Raw genomic sequence first — 12,782 nt, 5'->3', positions numbered from 1 at the left:
GCACCACTGAACAGAGTCTGGTCCATCCTCTGACACCCACCCTGAGATATTGATCCCATTGATCAGATCCCTCTCAGCTTCTCTTCTCCAGCTCAACAGCCCCAGCTCTCTCAGCCTTTCCTCAGAAGAAAAATGCTCTAGACCCCTCAGCATCTTGGTAGCCACCGCTGGGCTCTCCCCAGTAATTCCTTGTCCTTCTTAAACTGGGGTGCCCAGAACTGGACACACCACTCAGATGGGGCCTCACGAGTGCAGAGCAGAGGGGGAGGATTCACCTCCCTCGACCTGCTGGCCACACTCCTACTCACGCAGCCCAGGTACCATCAACCTTCTTGGCCACAGGGCACATTGCTCATGGTTAACCTGCTCACTTGGGTCTCATCAGATTCCTCCCATGTCCCCAGCCTCCATCACCTGGTTCCCAGTGACAGTTCACAGCAGGGCAGGGGACTCTCCAGCAGAGCCAGCACTGGGGAGACAAAGGGCAGCCCCCAGCCTGCCTGCTCCTTCCCATCTTACCTTGATCTGCTTGGGCTGGGGACAGGATCCTGATCCCTTCAGCTTCCCTCTGGGCTTTTGGGGAAGAGAGGCTGCCCTGTAAGCAGTGATGCTGGGGAAACGGCAAGATTGGGGTTTGTGAGAGCTGGCAAGGCTGGGGTTGAAGAGTCTGCTCCCTGCCCGTGCCAGCCCAAGTGACCCACTGTGTGGTCATGTCCCTGTGTCCCCAAGGCACTGCTTTCTCCCTGAGTTGTGCAGGGACTGGGACCCCTTGGCCCAGCCATCTGGCTTGGGACAGACTTCTCCCGGTGGGGGCCAGGGCCACCTCGTTATCCTTTCCAGCCAGATGAAATACTGTGGTTAGTGGTGAGGTTTGTGCACCGTGACTTTGGGATGATTTAACCAGTGTTCTTGCTTGATCAGTTTTAACTGCAAAGCAGAATGGAGGAAGACAATTTGTTTCCTCTTGGTGAAAGCAAACTGCTCGCTGTTGGAATATATATTTCTGTCATCAGGCTTGTGGTATGAACAGGAACAAGTGTCCTCCCTTGGGAACTTGCAAAGCAGAATTCCTCATGCTGAAAAACTCTTTCTCCATTGCACACCAAAGATGAAGGGACTTTCCTGCAGATGAAGTTCCCTGAATCTAAATGCAGCCCTCGCTGGTACCTTGGGCTGTCACAGCCTGTGTTTGTGGGGCTGTGGGTCCCTGCTCTAGTGACAGTGGCAGGAACACTCAGCCTGTTGTCCTTGTTCTCTCTCTGGTAGCAGATTAAATCTGGGTACGGGAAAGGGGGAAGTGTCAGACGTCCCCACGGTGCTGGTGCTCCTGGCAGAAAACAGAGGCTGCAGCTGTACCATGGATTGTTGGGGTAGGAGGGAGCTAGAAGTGACTCTTTTGGTTGAGGTGGTAAGTCTCTTGTGTTAATGATGGGTGAGAAATACATGAAACCGTGGGGGAAAAGTCTTATGGAGAGTGCACAAGAGCTTGGCCATGCAGCTCTGAAAAAAAGTAGTCAATCATCTCATTTTTTACCAGGTGTCTGGGATCACATCTCCATGGTGATGGATGATGTCCATGACCTCGAGCAGAGGATACAGAAAGCCAAAAACAATGTTGAGGAGATCCAGACCATCGTGGGATCGTGGGCGTCGCCCATATTTGTGAGAAGAGATTGTAAAAGAGAATCGCTGCTGAGCCTGGAGGACTGTCAGGACCGCCTGGAACGGCGTTACAGCCTTGTCCGAGAGTCAGGGCAGAGGATTCATCTGCTGGTGAAGGTGAGGGGGGACCTTCTCCAGGGGTTTGTTGACTCTTCATAGGCTCTGGGTGTCTCTCCGCTCTGGTGAAAATGTCCAGAGCTGCTTCACCTTAAAATTAACTCCCTTAACTCATTTGAAAAACTTACCTGTTGTTGATTAAGGAATACTTTGATGGGTGAGCTGGTACAGCTGAGTGTGCGGGGCTGCTGACCAGGCACCGAGTTTGGAGCAGGAGCGGGAGCCGATGCAGCCCAGTCTGGCTCCCAGTCCTGGTTCTTGTGAAGCCACTAGAGGGGAGTCGTGCATCAGGCTTTGGGATCCTGCTCAGAGGAAAAACTCCTCCGAAATATTCACCTTAAAATGGAGAGGCAGCTGGCTGTGGCTGACCTTTCTGCTTTAGGCTTGTTGTTCCTCTGTGGGAGCAGGAGGTGACGCTGTCAGTCCAGGGAGAAGCTGAGTAACAAGAAAAAAGCTGCTGTCTGAACCCTGGGTTTTTTCCAGTGGCTTTGCCAGAGCTGAGAGTCCTCTTTGCAGAGCAGGAGAAAGCCCAAATCTCTGCGCCTCACCTGCCCAGAGGTTTTAGCGTGTCAGGGACAGCACCTTGGCTGGAAGGCAGATGGATTTTAGGTCCAGCCCACTCCTGAGGGTCACCATCTGGCCTTGGACTCTGGAGAGACTGGGCTGACCCTCTCTGGGACACTGAGCCCTTGTTGCTCACCTTACTTCACTGTCTGCACTCAGCCTTGGGCTTCTGACCCACTTCTGTACCCTCTGAACCCACGGCGAGGATTTTACTATGCCCACGTTGTCCTGCTGCTACAGCTGTGACAGGCTCAACCACCTCCAGCTACACCCAAAAGATGGGAACACTTCCTAAATTGACCGGAGAGAACATGGGGCTGTGGCCAAGGCAGAAGGGCTGGCACCGCTGCTCTGGTGGCTCACAGGGCAGGACCAACTGCAAAGCAGCATGAAGGTCCTGGGGAGGGAAAGGCACCGTGGCCCAAAATAGGATGTCCCCATGCCTCTGTCCTGCTGTGCTGGTCAAACCTGGAGGAACAGCAGCAAAGGGGCCAAGAGCTGGTCTGCTGTGTTTCCCTTGGGTGTTCAGGTCTTCTTTTGAGCAGGTGAGTCTTGAGGCTGCTGAGAGAAGAGCACAGAGAGTTTGGGTACGTGCACCCACAAGCACAGGCAGGACAGTGAGATGCTGGCTTGCATTGCCCTTTTGCACCAGGATGAGGCCTCTGGAGTAAAGGTTCAGTAGAACACCAGTGACAAGGGGGCATTGTCAAATACAAGGGCATGGGACGGTGAAGAGGGGGTGGTGCTTTCAAATGGGCATTCCCATAGTGTTCAGTCCTGTGAAGTTCCCCTTTCTCTTGTGTCAGCAAAATGTGGAGGTGAGTCTGCAAGGCACCAGAGCCCTGGCTTGCTCTGTTAACAGTTTAATCACTCAGCGTTGATGTGTAAAGTTGGGGAGCAGCAACTCTGGGTTGACTCAAGCCCAATTGGCAATGCCACTCTATCTTGAGGAGGCTGAGGCCAGACCTTCTTGCTCTCTGCAACTGTCTGAAAGGAGGTTGGAGCATGGAGGGGGTTGGTCTCTTCTCCCAAGTAGTAAGAGATAGGATGAGAGGAAGTGGCCTCAAGTTGCACCAAGGAAAGTTCAGATTGGATATTAGGAAAAAATAATTCACAGAGAGGATTGTGAAGCTTTGGAATAGGCTGCCCAGAGCAGTGGTGGAGTCACATCCCTGGAGGTGTTAACAAATGTACAGATGGGGTTCTTAGGGACATGGGTTAGTGGTGGAGTTAGGTTATGGTTGGATTCGATGATCTTGAGGGTCTCTTCCAACCAGAATGATTCTATGATCTCATGTGTGCCAAGCTGCCATGCCACTGGGAATGGCACCCTCTCCTGTGTCCCCAGAGATGAAATACAGCCAGCTTTGAACCCCTGGCAGCAGACTGCAAGCTGGACCTTACGTTTTTTTTGAGCCCGTGCCTGTGTTGAGAGCCCCTGGCAGGCTTAGGAGAAAGAGCCCTCAGAGGGCATAGCAAGGCCGGAACAGGATCACGGCAGAGCCTGGGAGGTGCAGGGGATGGATACCCAGGCTGGTCTTGTGGGTGTGGAAGAGGAGACGCAAGAAGGATGGGGCCATTCTGTGGCCTAGAAAACCGTGAATTTCCTGACTGTGAACTTGCCTGGAGGTAAGGGACGCAATAAGCTGAGAAGGGAGGCTGTAAGCCAACCCTTTGTCTTCTGATCCCAATCTTTAACTATTTTCACTTGGTTTATTTAAAAACCCTTTTCTGAATTTTAAAGTTCTCTTGTTTTGAGATGACCATTTGTAGGGCAGAGGTGTAAGCAGTCCACTTGGAAGGACTCATCCACCCAAGGTAACATTATACAGGCCACAAGGACTGAGGCTTCATGCATTGGGATGAGCCTTTGGCCCAGGTCTGCAAAGCACCCTTGAGCCCTTTGGCCTCAGAGAAGAGGGAGGAGAAGGTTGCAGGGCTGCTAAGTCTCTCACGCACTCCATTTTTACCTTGTGATTATTTTGAGTTGCTTCAGATGACAAAGCAGCCCTTGACAGAAGGAGAAAATTGTGGCCATGCTACCAGCAGCAACATCCGTCTGTCTGGTTTCTCACCCCCCGCAGGGCTGGTACCTGTGTGCTCATTGCCATGAGTCCTCAGCTGTGGGCAGCTCTTGTAGGACAGACTCAGCCCCGCTGTATTTCAAAGTGTCGTCTTTTTCTTCCAGGAAAACCAGAGCCTCTTACTTGCAGACCCAGCATCTGACATCTGGAAGGCCTATGTGGATTACGTGGATGAGATAGTTCTGGATGGATTCTTCACTGCCATTGAGTGCTCACTCAAGTACCTCCTCGAAAACACAGGTAACTGCTGGTTCCTCAGCTCTGGCCGTGATACCATCTTCAGTCTCACCAAAAGGAAGTTTCTGTTTTGTGCTTTGACTTGTGGTGGTCTTTCTACTCTGCCTCTTGCATTGTCTACAGCAAGTGCTGGAGGAGCCTCCAGACTCAGAGGGTAACTCTGTCCCCTGGTCACTGGAGCAAAGCCTTGCTCAAGGGAAGGGACAGAGATGACTGTGCACCATTTGCTGGGATTTGTGAACAGACAAAATTGAGGCATCATTCCAAGTCTGTTCTTGGGCATCAGCCATCTCCTGACCTCCCATGCACAAAGCATCAAGGTGACACAACCTTTCGTTTGTGGAGAGTCTCAAGAGTTGGTTCTGTGGATGAAAGACATGAAAGAAAAACCTCCATCACTGAGGAGTGAGGAGAGGGGTCACCAAAGCAGAGCTCCTGCCTAAGGCTGCCACGGAGGGTCACTCTGCTGAGAGCAGCTGTGTCCAGCTAAAGCACATCTTCAGAACGCTTCCCTCCTGGATGTGGAGGCACACTGAGCTGGAGAATTGCATCCAGTTCCTCACCATCTTGTTAAAAACAAGCACAGAATTTCACATTTGTGAAACCAGTTGGTGTTTTATTTTTTCATGCCTTTCTCCACTAAATTAAAGAGCCTCTTGGTTCCTGTTGTTTTTCTCCTCTTTAAGTACTTATGCGCTGTAATTGTTCAGCTCTCAGACTCCCTTTTGATTAGCTGAAGAGCCTGGTCTCTTTAAGGCTTCCCTCCACAGCATTTTTCCGGTCCTTAAATCACTTGTGTCTCATCTGTTCTCCAGTATCTCCTGTGGGTACCAGAACACCAGCTGGTTTGGCAGCCTCCCCTCTGCGTTGTATGCAGACACAATGTCACTGGACCCAGCGAGTGGGTGTCCCACCTGCCTGGTGTCCCTGTGGGGCATGTGTGTGTCTTGTGGTGGGATGTTAGTGGTGGCTCTAGATCACTTTTCTCCCCTTCAAAAATAACCTGGCACCTCTGTTCTTCCCTACCAGATCCCAAGGCAGGGCTTCCTCCCCTGTTTGAGGTGCAGCTGGATTTGGTGATCCCAGATTTGATATTTCAACCCTCCTTGGACCCTGGCACAAACGATGGCTTCTACGACGTGGTGGAAGGTCTTCTCAACGACATCTACCAGATCTCATCGCTGGTGCCCAGGCTGGCTGAGCACAGCGGCTTCCTCCACTACCAGGTCCGTGGCTGTGGAGCTCCCTCACGCTGTGTGGCAGTGAGGAGGTGCCACGCTGCCCCCGCATCACTGCGAGCTCCTCTCCTCTTCTCTCCAGGCTGACATGGAGGACATGGCTGACCTGGCCGACATGCGCCATGAGCTGATGGGGTGTGTGCAGGCCGTGATGGCGGCCTGCTGTGATTACCGCAGTGCCTTCGACCACTACTCCTACCTGTACGGGGAGGACAGAAAGGAGTTCTTCCGCCAGTTCCTCCTCTACGGGCACATTCTCACTGCGGCAGAAATCGAGGCCCATGCAGAGAACGGGGTCCCTGAGTCACCTCCCACGCTGCAGCAGTTCCGAGAGCAGATTGACTCCTACGAGAAGATCTATGAGGAGGTGAATCGCATCGAGCCCATCAGCATTTTCCAGAGTTGGATGAAAGTTGATGCTCGGCCTTTCAAAGCGTCTCTGCTGAATGTGATTAAACGGTGGAGCTTGGTGTTCAAGCAGCATCTCATGGACCACGTCATGCACAGGTAGGAACCGTTCTACCTCTTCTTCCCAGAACCAAAGTGGGTTTCTCTTGTGTTGGCTGGGCTTTATCATTTCACACTGATAAGCAAAAGGCTAATACAGGAGCAAGAGGAGGGGGCACACACCCCCTGCCAGCTCCATCGCATCTCTGCTAACTTTCATCCCCTCGTCTCTGCTGGGAGCAGCTGGTCCAGCTGAGTGTGTAAAGTGCAAACAGTTCCACGAACTCGGTACCATCGACATCCTGCGAGCTGATGCTCCTACGACCTACTGTGTGGTGTTGGACAGGATGTCTGTTTGTCTGTTCATCCTGGTCCAACTAATCTAATCTCTTCTAGGGCTCTATGCTTATTTTGTTGAATTTGCCATCAGTAAAGCTGCATTAATGCCATGAGATACTTGCTCCGTTTCTAAATGCAGTGCTCTTTTGAGTGCACTCTTTGTAAAAAAAGTAATTTGGGTTGCCTGGCATGAGCAGTCATGGGGAGGCAGTTTCAAGGTTACAAAAAGGAGGAGCTTTGGATGTAAGTTTTGAATTAACATGTGTTCCCTGCTCTGAATAGCTGCTCAGCCGCCTGGTCTCTGCAGGATGATGTGTTAGGTGATTTATTTGAGTAGTAGCAGCTGAAGGATGCCACAGGGCTTGGATGCTTACGAAGAAATATTTACAGACATATGTACTAGTGAAGGCTGCTGCGTGTGGTGGCTGCTGTGATCTCTTGTGTTCTTTTCAGCACGATAATTCCTGTGCAAAGAGGTTTTTGCATAGGTTAGAACAGGCATTTAGGAGTTCTTATTAAGAGCTCCTGACTCAGCAGTTTAGTCTTTAATAGGTGAAGTGTTTAGGGCTATGTTTTGGTCCAGCAGCATCCACAGAATTTAAGCGGGCACTTCAAAAGTAAGCGTTTTGAGAAGGGAAGAATGGAAAGGACCAAAGATCCAGGAGCCCATCAAGCTCTGCTAACAGTGTCCAGCAGCTGGTGAGATCAAGAAGCAGGTAGGGAAACTTCCCCCAAATAGTCTCCTTGTCTCTAACCATTCATACCTGAGGACTTTGAGAGTCATGGGTTGTACCTTTGTATCTAAAGACCTGGATGGATTTTTTTTTCTCCCACAAATGTTCGGTTGCTTTTCTGAACCGCTGTGAATTTTTAACATCTGCATCCTTCTGCAGCAGAGACTTACCCTCTGAAATAAGGCAGCGTGCGAAGAAGAATCCCTGTTTGTTGTAGCTTTACAACCTACCAGGTTCATTTGTTGAATTCTTGTATTGGAAGAGATGACATGAAAACTGTCCTTTCAAATTCACTCTCTTCAGACCACAGACCCGAGCTCACAGGTCTCCCTTATAGAATCATAGGATAGAGTCATAGAATCTGTTTGGTTGGAAGAGACCATCAAGATCACAGAGTCCAACCATAACCTAACTCTGGCACTACCCCATGTCCCTGAGAACCTCATCTATATGTCTATCCAACCCCTCCAGGGATGGTGACTCCACCACTGCCCAGGGCAGCCTGTTCCAAGGCCCGACAGCCATTTCTGTGAATAATTTTTTTCCTAATACCCAATCTGAACCTCCTCTGGAGAAATTTGAGGCCATTTTATCTTATCACTTGCTACCTGAGAGAAGAGACCAACCCCCTCCATGCTCCAACCTCCTTTCAGACAGTTGCAGAGATCAGGTCTCCCCTCATCTCCTGTTCTCCAGGCTGAACAGCCCCAGCTCCCTCAGCTGCTCCTCGTAAGACTTGTGCTCCTCAAATGCCTTTTCTCCAACCTGTGAAGTCCCAACCCATTTATCCGTTCCTCACAGGAAGCTGTACCACATCTATGGATCCCTGTGAGCATGAACTGTGGTTCTGATGCCCTCAGCATGTTGCCATGTGATGGGCAGAGTTAGCCAGGCCTTTCCCTCTCCGTGCCAGTCCAGCTGCCTGGATGATTCCGGTAGGAACTGCTCTCATTTGGTGCTTTCCTGTTTTGTGTTCTACAGCTTGTCTGACCTGGACGAGTTCATAAAAACTGCTGACAAAGGTTTGAGCAAAAAGGTTGAAAAAGGCGATTATGATGGTTTGGTGGAGATCATGGGGCATCTCCTGGCCGTTAAGGAAAGGCACAGTGTCACCGATGCCATGTTCGAGCCCCTGAAGCAAACCGTCGAACTGCTGAAGACGTATGAGCAAGAGCTGCCGGAGGAAGTCTATAAGCAACTGGAGGTGGGTGAAAAGCTGCGGTGGACACGGCGGTTTGCCAAGTAGCCAGCGTCAAAGAGTATGAGCTTAAGAGCATTGCAGGAATATTTAAAGCCCCACTCCCTGTCATTAGAGGGCCTCAGTGGATAGTATTTTACTATTGTGGGATGTGCCTTAATAGCTCTAAATTTTGGAGTTATATTGAGGTTTTTCTTTTAAAGCAGAGATTAAGCCTTTTGTTATGTATGAAAAACATAGAATTGCCTGCTCCAACTCTCAGCGATTACTCTTGAAAAAAATTAATGCATTTTCAAATACATCTGTTAATTAGTTTGAATTATAATTATTTTTAAATAAGCCAGTTCTTGGCAACTGTGGAGATGGGAAGGATAATGTTGGCAGAGGAGTCGCCTTCTCATAGGACTTCAGTCCTCTGCTAGGTCTATAACACCCAATCTGCTTGACCCAAAGGACATCACTGGGAGCACGTTATGAAAGTATTTCAGCACCTTTCCACATCTGGCCCTGATGAATCAATTTTTCTTTGGGGAATTCTTCTCATTTCTGGACAGGGGACCATGAGGTGAAGGTTGGAAAAGCCTGTGGGATGCCCAGCCAGCCTTGGGGAACTGGCAGCAGTCACCATGTTACGGTGGAGGAGCGTGTGGCTGCGTACTGATGGATACCCCTTAGTCACGGGGCGTTGTGTGCAGAGGGCTCTGTGTAGGACACCAGGTTTAAGGCAGAGCTTTTTGGGGAGAAGTTCCTCCCTCTGCTGCAGGCTTGGATGGGACCTGAGCGGGGTTTAGCAATCCCCCAGTTTTCTGCTGGTGCAGCCGTGATCCACGGATGGTTGTATCACCAAATCTGACACGGGTAAGGGCCCTAAAGATAACTGGATTCCTACAGACACCCTGAAAAACAGAAGAGCTGCATTAAATGAATGTTTTGGCTGCTACAGCAGCTTCAGTTCAGCATAAAAAATGGTGCTATGGGGAACCCAGCTCTGCTGATTCCTCTGCCCAAGAGCTGCTTGCTTGGTGCCTGTTTGTGCGTGTAGATTTGAACAACTGATTTATTTTTCTGACAGAAGAAATGAGGTATGCAGGGCAGCCATTCAAATGTAGGAGATAACAAAACAGTTTCGTTCTTTCTGGCAAGTGACAGCAACACATAGTTGAATAATTCATTCACTGCTGTACACAGTAGGAAAACCAAAGTAAGTTCCTCCAGGTACCGCTCCCTCCATGGCCATGAAGATGGATGGGCTGGAGCTGATAGTTTGTATGAGAAGGACAAGGAAGCAGCTCCATGTGTGCCCTGCTATGGTCATGGATAGTGATTTCTACAGAGACTGGAACATGAAGTGCCAGAAAGAGACCCCTCAGGAGGGACTGGCCCTGCTCTGGCCGCCTCTGCTGCCTCCAGGTTATTTCGCTTCTTTGCATAGTGTTGGTGCATCTCCATTAGTCTTCTCAACTATGTGCACTGGGATGAAAAGAAGCCCAAAGTCTTTCCTGTAGGCTGGCACAGTACCTGGGGAAGTGGGAGAGCAAAGCTGTGGGACTTGAGGACAGCAGAGCCCTGGCTGGTGTCACTGTCTGGGGTGAGGATTTGGCTCGAGAAGTCTAGTGAGAAGAGAAGAAATCAAATCTCTTTCTAAATAAAATCCCAGGTGCAAAGGGTGGATTGTTAGCAGTGCTGTGCACCAGCAGCTTGGATGCAGTCCTGAGAAAGAAACTGTCTTATTTAGTACTAATATTATACAGGCAGGCTGGAGGGATTTGCCCCAGAAAGCTCTGTAGAAGTCCTTCTGGCATAATATCTTCTGCTCTAAGAGCTGGCTGGAAATTTCCCAGGCTCTGTTTCTTAATTAGCTCTGGGAAGCCGGACGATCTGATGAACTTGCATCCTCAGCCCACCCTCCTGCCTCCAGCCAGCTCTGGGTCCCGCTGGGCTCGGTGTCAGGAGAACTGTGCTCTCTCAACCACTGAGCCATCCTGGGAGCCCAGGATCTGGTCTGGGACCCTTCTTCTGAAGTTATTTAACATGTTTTTGCAATCAGAGCAGTCAGTTTTAAAGTCTCAGTCTTCATTCGTCTTCAAAATTGTGGATAACTGATAAGTTTTATCCCAAATTGTGTTTAGCTTTTGCATCACAACAAAACTTCCTTGCAGTTTTAGGCATGGAATCTGTTGCTTTTCCTGTTCTGTGATTGTCCATAAACAGATCAGTCACATCTTATATCAAATAGCAAATACTGCCTACCGTCATTTAAATTTTGCTTGCAGGAGCTGCCAGAAAAATGGAACAATATAAAGAAGCTGGCGATAGCTGTGAAGCAGCATGTGGCTCCTCTGCAGGCGAACGAAATGACAGTTGTGCGCAAGAGCTGTGCGGCGTTTGATGTTGAGCAACACAGATTCAGAGAGCGATTTCGGAAAGAAGCACCATTCAGGTACAGTGAAATTATAACATCAGAGAAGCCCTGAGGAAGAAAAGCGTCATGGGATCATCTCGGAGTGTCCTGAGGATGTGTTCTTGAACCCTTGCATACATTTCCTACCTGCTCACGGTGTTGTATCTGTTATGCCCTGGGTGTTTTGTCCCTGCAAACACTGTAAGGTGTTAGCAAGAGATTCAATCTGGATGCTGAGTGCACAATATTGCTTAAAGGGGTTGTCAGCAGTGCCATGTGGCTGCACCATCAATGGGTACTATAGATGTATCATGTCTGCTTTGTGTCTCAGAGGCACCATTTGTTTTATGTTTTCTTTAGAAGTTGTTACAATATCACTTATGAAGAATAAACGTTTCTTTCTAGGTTTGACACCAAAAAGCCTTATCAACTGCTGGATACAAAGCACATTGAGATTAAACAAATGGAGTCAGCCATGACCTCGATTTATGAATCAGCTGGTCTGTTTGAAGTCATAGTGCCAGACTATAAACAACTGAAGCAGTGCCGAAAGGAGCTGTGTCTTCTCAAAGAGCTCTGGGATATGATCTCCCTTGTGGGCACTTGCCTTGATGACTGGCAGACCACCAAATGGGCGGATATTAACGTGGAAAACATGGATCTGGAGTGTAAAAAGTTTGCAAGAGAGATTCGGAATTTGGATAAGGAGGTGAGGGCGTGGGATGCTTTCACTGGGCTGGACAGCAAGGTGAAGAACATGCTGACGGCCCTGAAAGCTGTGGCAGAACTTCAAAATCCCGCCATTAGGGAAAGGCACTGGAATCAGCTGATGCAGGTGACGGGTGTGAGGTTTGTGATGGACTCGGACACCACGCTGGCTGACCTCCTGAAGCTCAACCTCCATAACTTTGAGGATGAGGTTCGTGGCATTGTGGACAAAGCGGTACGAGAAATGAGTATGGAGAAAGTCCTGAAGGAGCTAAAAATGACTTGGAGCACCATGGAGTTTCAGTATGAGCCTCACCCCCGGACGAACATCCCGTTGCTGAAGTCAGACGAGGAACTCATAGAAACTTTAGAAGACAACCAGGTGCAGCTGCAGAATTTAATGACATCCAAATGTATTGCTTTCTTCTTGGAGGAAGTGTCCATATGGCAGAGGAAGCTGTCCACAACAGATACAGGCATGTTCCCTCTTTCCTTGGAGGGGAGAAGACGGAGATAATTACTCAGATGGTGCAAATTGTCAAATCAGAGCTGGACCAGGCAGCTTTGCAGTATCCGCTTCCCTGCCTCCAGTGCTGGTGCAGCAGGAGAGCAGCTCTTCTCCCACTTCAGCTTCAGAAAATTGAGCAGAGTTGTCATTGATGCCCTCCTCAGGGTTGTGACCTCCTCAGGGCTGTCTTTGAGTCCAGCTTCCAGTCTTATTCCCTATTCTCTTGATTATTTAGAAAATCTTCCAAGCTTGTTCCTGGCCCCGCTGGACCACTCGCAGCCCTGTGGAGGAACCTGCCTTTCACTCACGAGTGACCCACAGTTGGCTGTGTGACCCCCGTCCCTGTTCACGAGCAGCATCGCTGACAGCACCACTGTGGGACGAACACCCACGAGGGGATGTGCGCAGCCCATTGACCCCTGGACAACACACTGTTCTGTCTCCAACCCTGCACTCTGCTCTGCTTGGACTGTTCCTCCATCTGCTTCAGAGAGCACGCTGTGCTGAGTGTCCTGGGGGCAGTTTTTGGCCCCTCACACCAAGAA

The 12,782-nt window shown here is 49.8% G+C and overlaps 1 protein-coding gene across 1 annotated transcript in view; it reads left to right on the top strand.

Annotated features, from left to right (window-relative positions):
* The first annotated feature begins 3,556 nt into the window (after window positions 1–3,556).
* LOC139826685 (dynein axonemal heavy chain 9-like) overlaps window positions 3,557–12,782 on the top strand; it is a 34,720-nt gene continuing 25,494 nt past the window's right edge. Inside the window, exons 1-8 of the mRNA XM_071803097.1 lie at window positions 3,557–3,560; window positions 4,475–4,479; window positions 4,532–4,667; window positions 5,694–5,890; window positions 5,985–6,409; window positions 8,404–8,626; window positions 10,894–11,060; window positions 11,427–12,195. Coding sequence (XP_071659198.1) covers window positions 3,557–3,560; window positions 4,475–4,479; window positions 4,532–4,667; window positions 5,694–5,890; window positions 5,985–6,409; window positions 8,404–8,626; window positions 10,894–11,060; window positions 11,427–12,195 — 1,926 coding nt within the window. The remainder of the gene's footprint in view (window positions 3,561–4,474; window positions 4,480–4,531; window positions 4,668–5,693; window positions 5,891–5,984; window positions 6,410–8,403; window positions 8,627–10,893; window positions 11,061–11,426; window positions 12,196–12,782) is intronic.

The sequence above is a fragment of the Patagioenas fasciata genome, unplaced genomic scaffold, assembly GCF_037038585.1.
Source record: "Patagioenas fasciata isolate bPatFas1 unplaced genomic scaffold, bPatFas1.hap1 Unplaced_1, whole genome shotgun sequence".
Lineage (NCBI taxonomy): Eukaryota > Metazoa > Chordata > Aves > Columbiformes > Columbidae > Patagioenas > Patagioenas fasciata.
The sequence above is the reverse complement of the archived record's forward strand: the minus strand, read 5'-3'. Positions and strand labels throughout refer to the sequence as shown.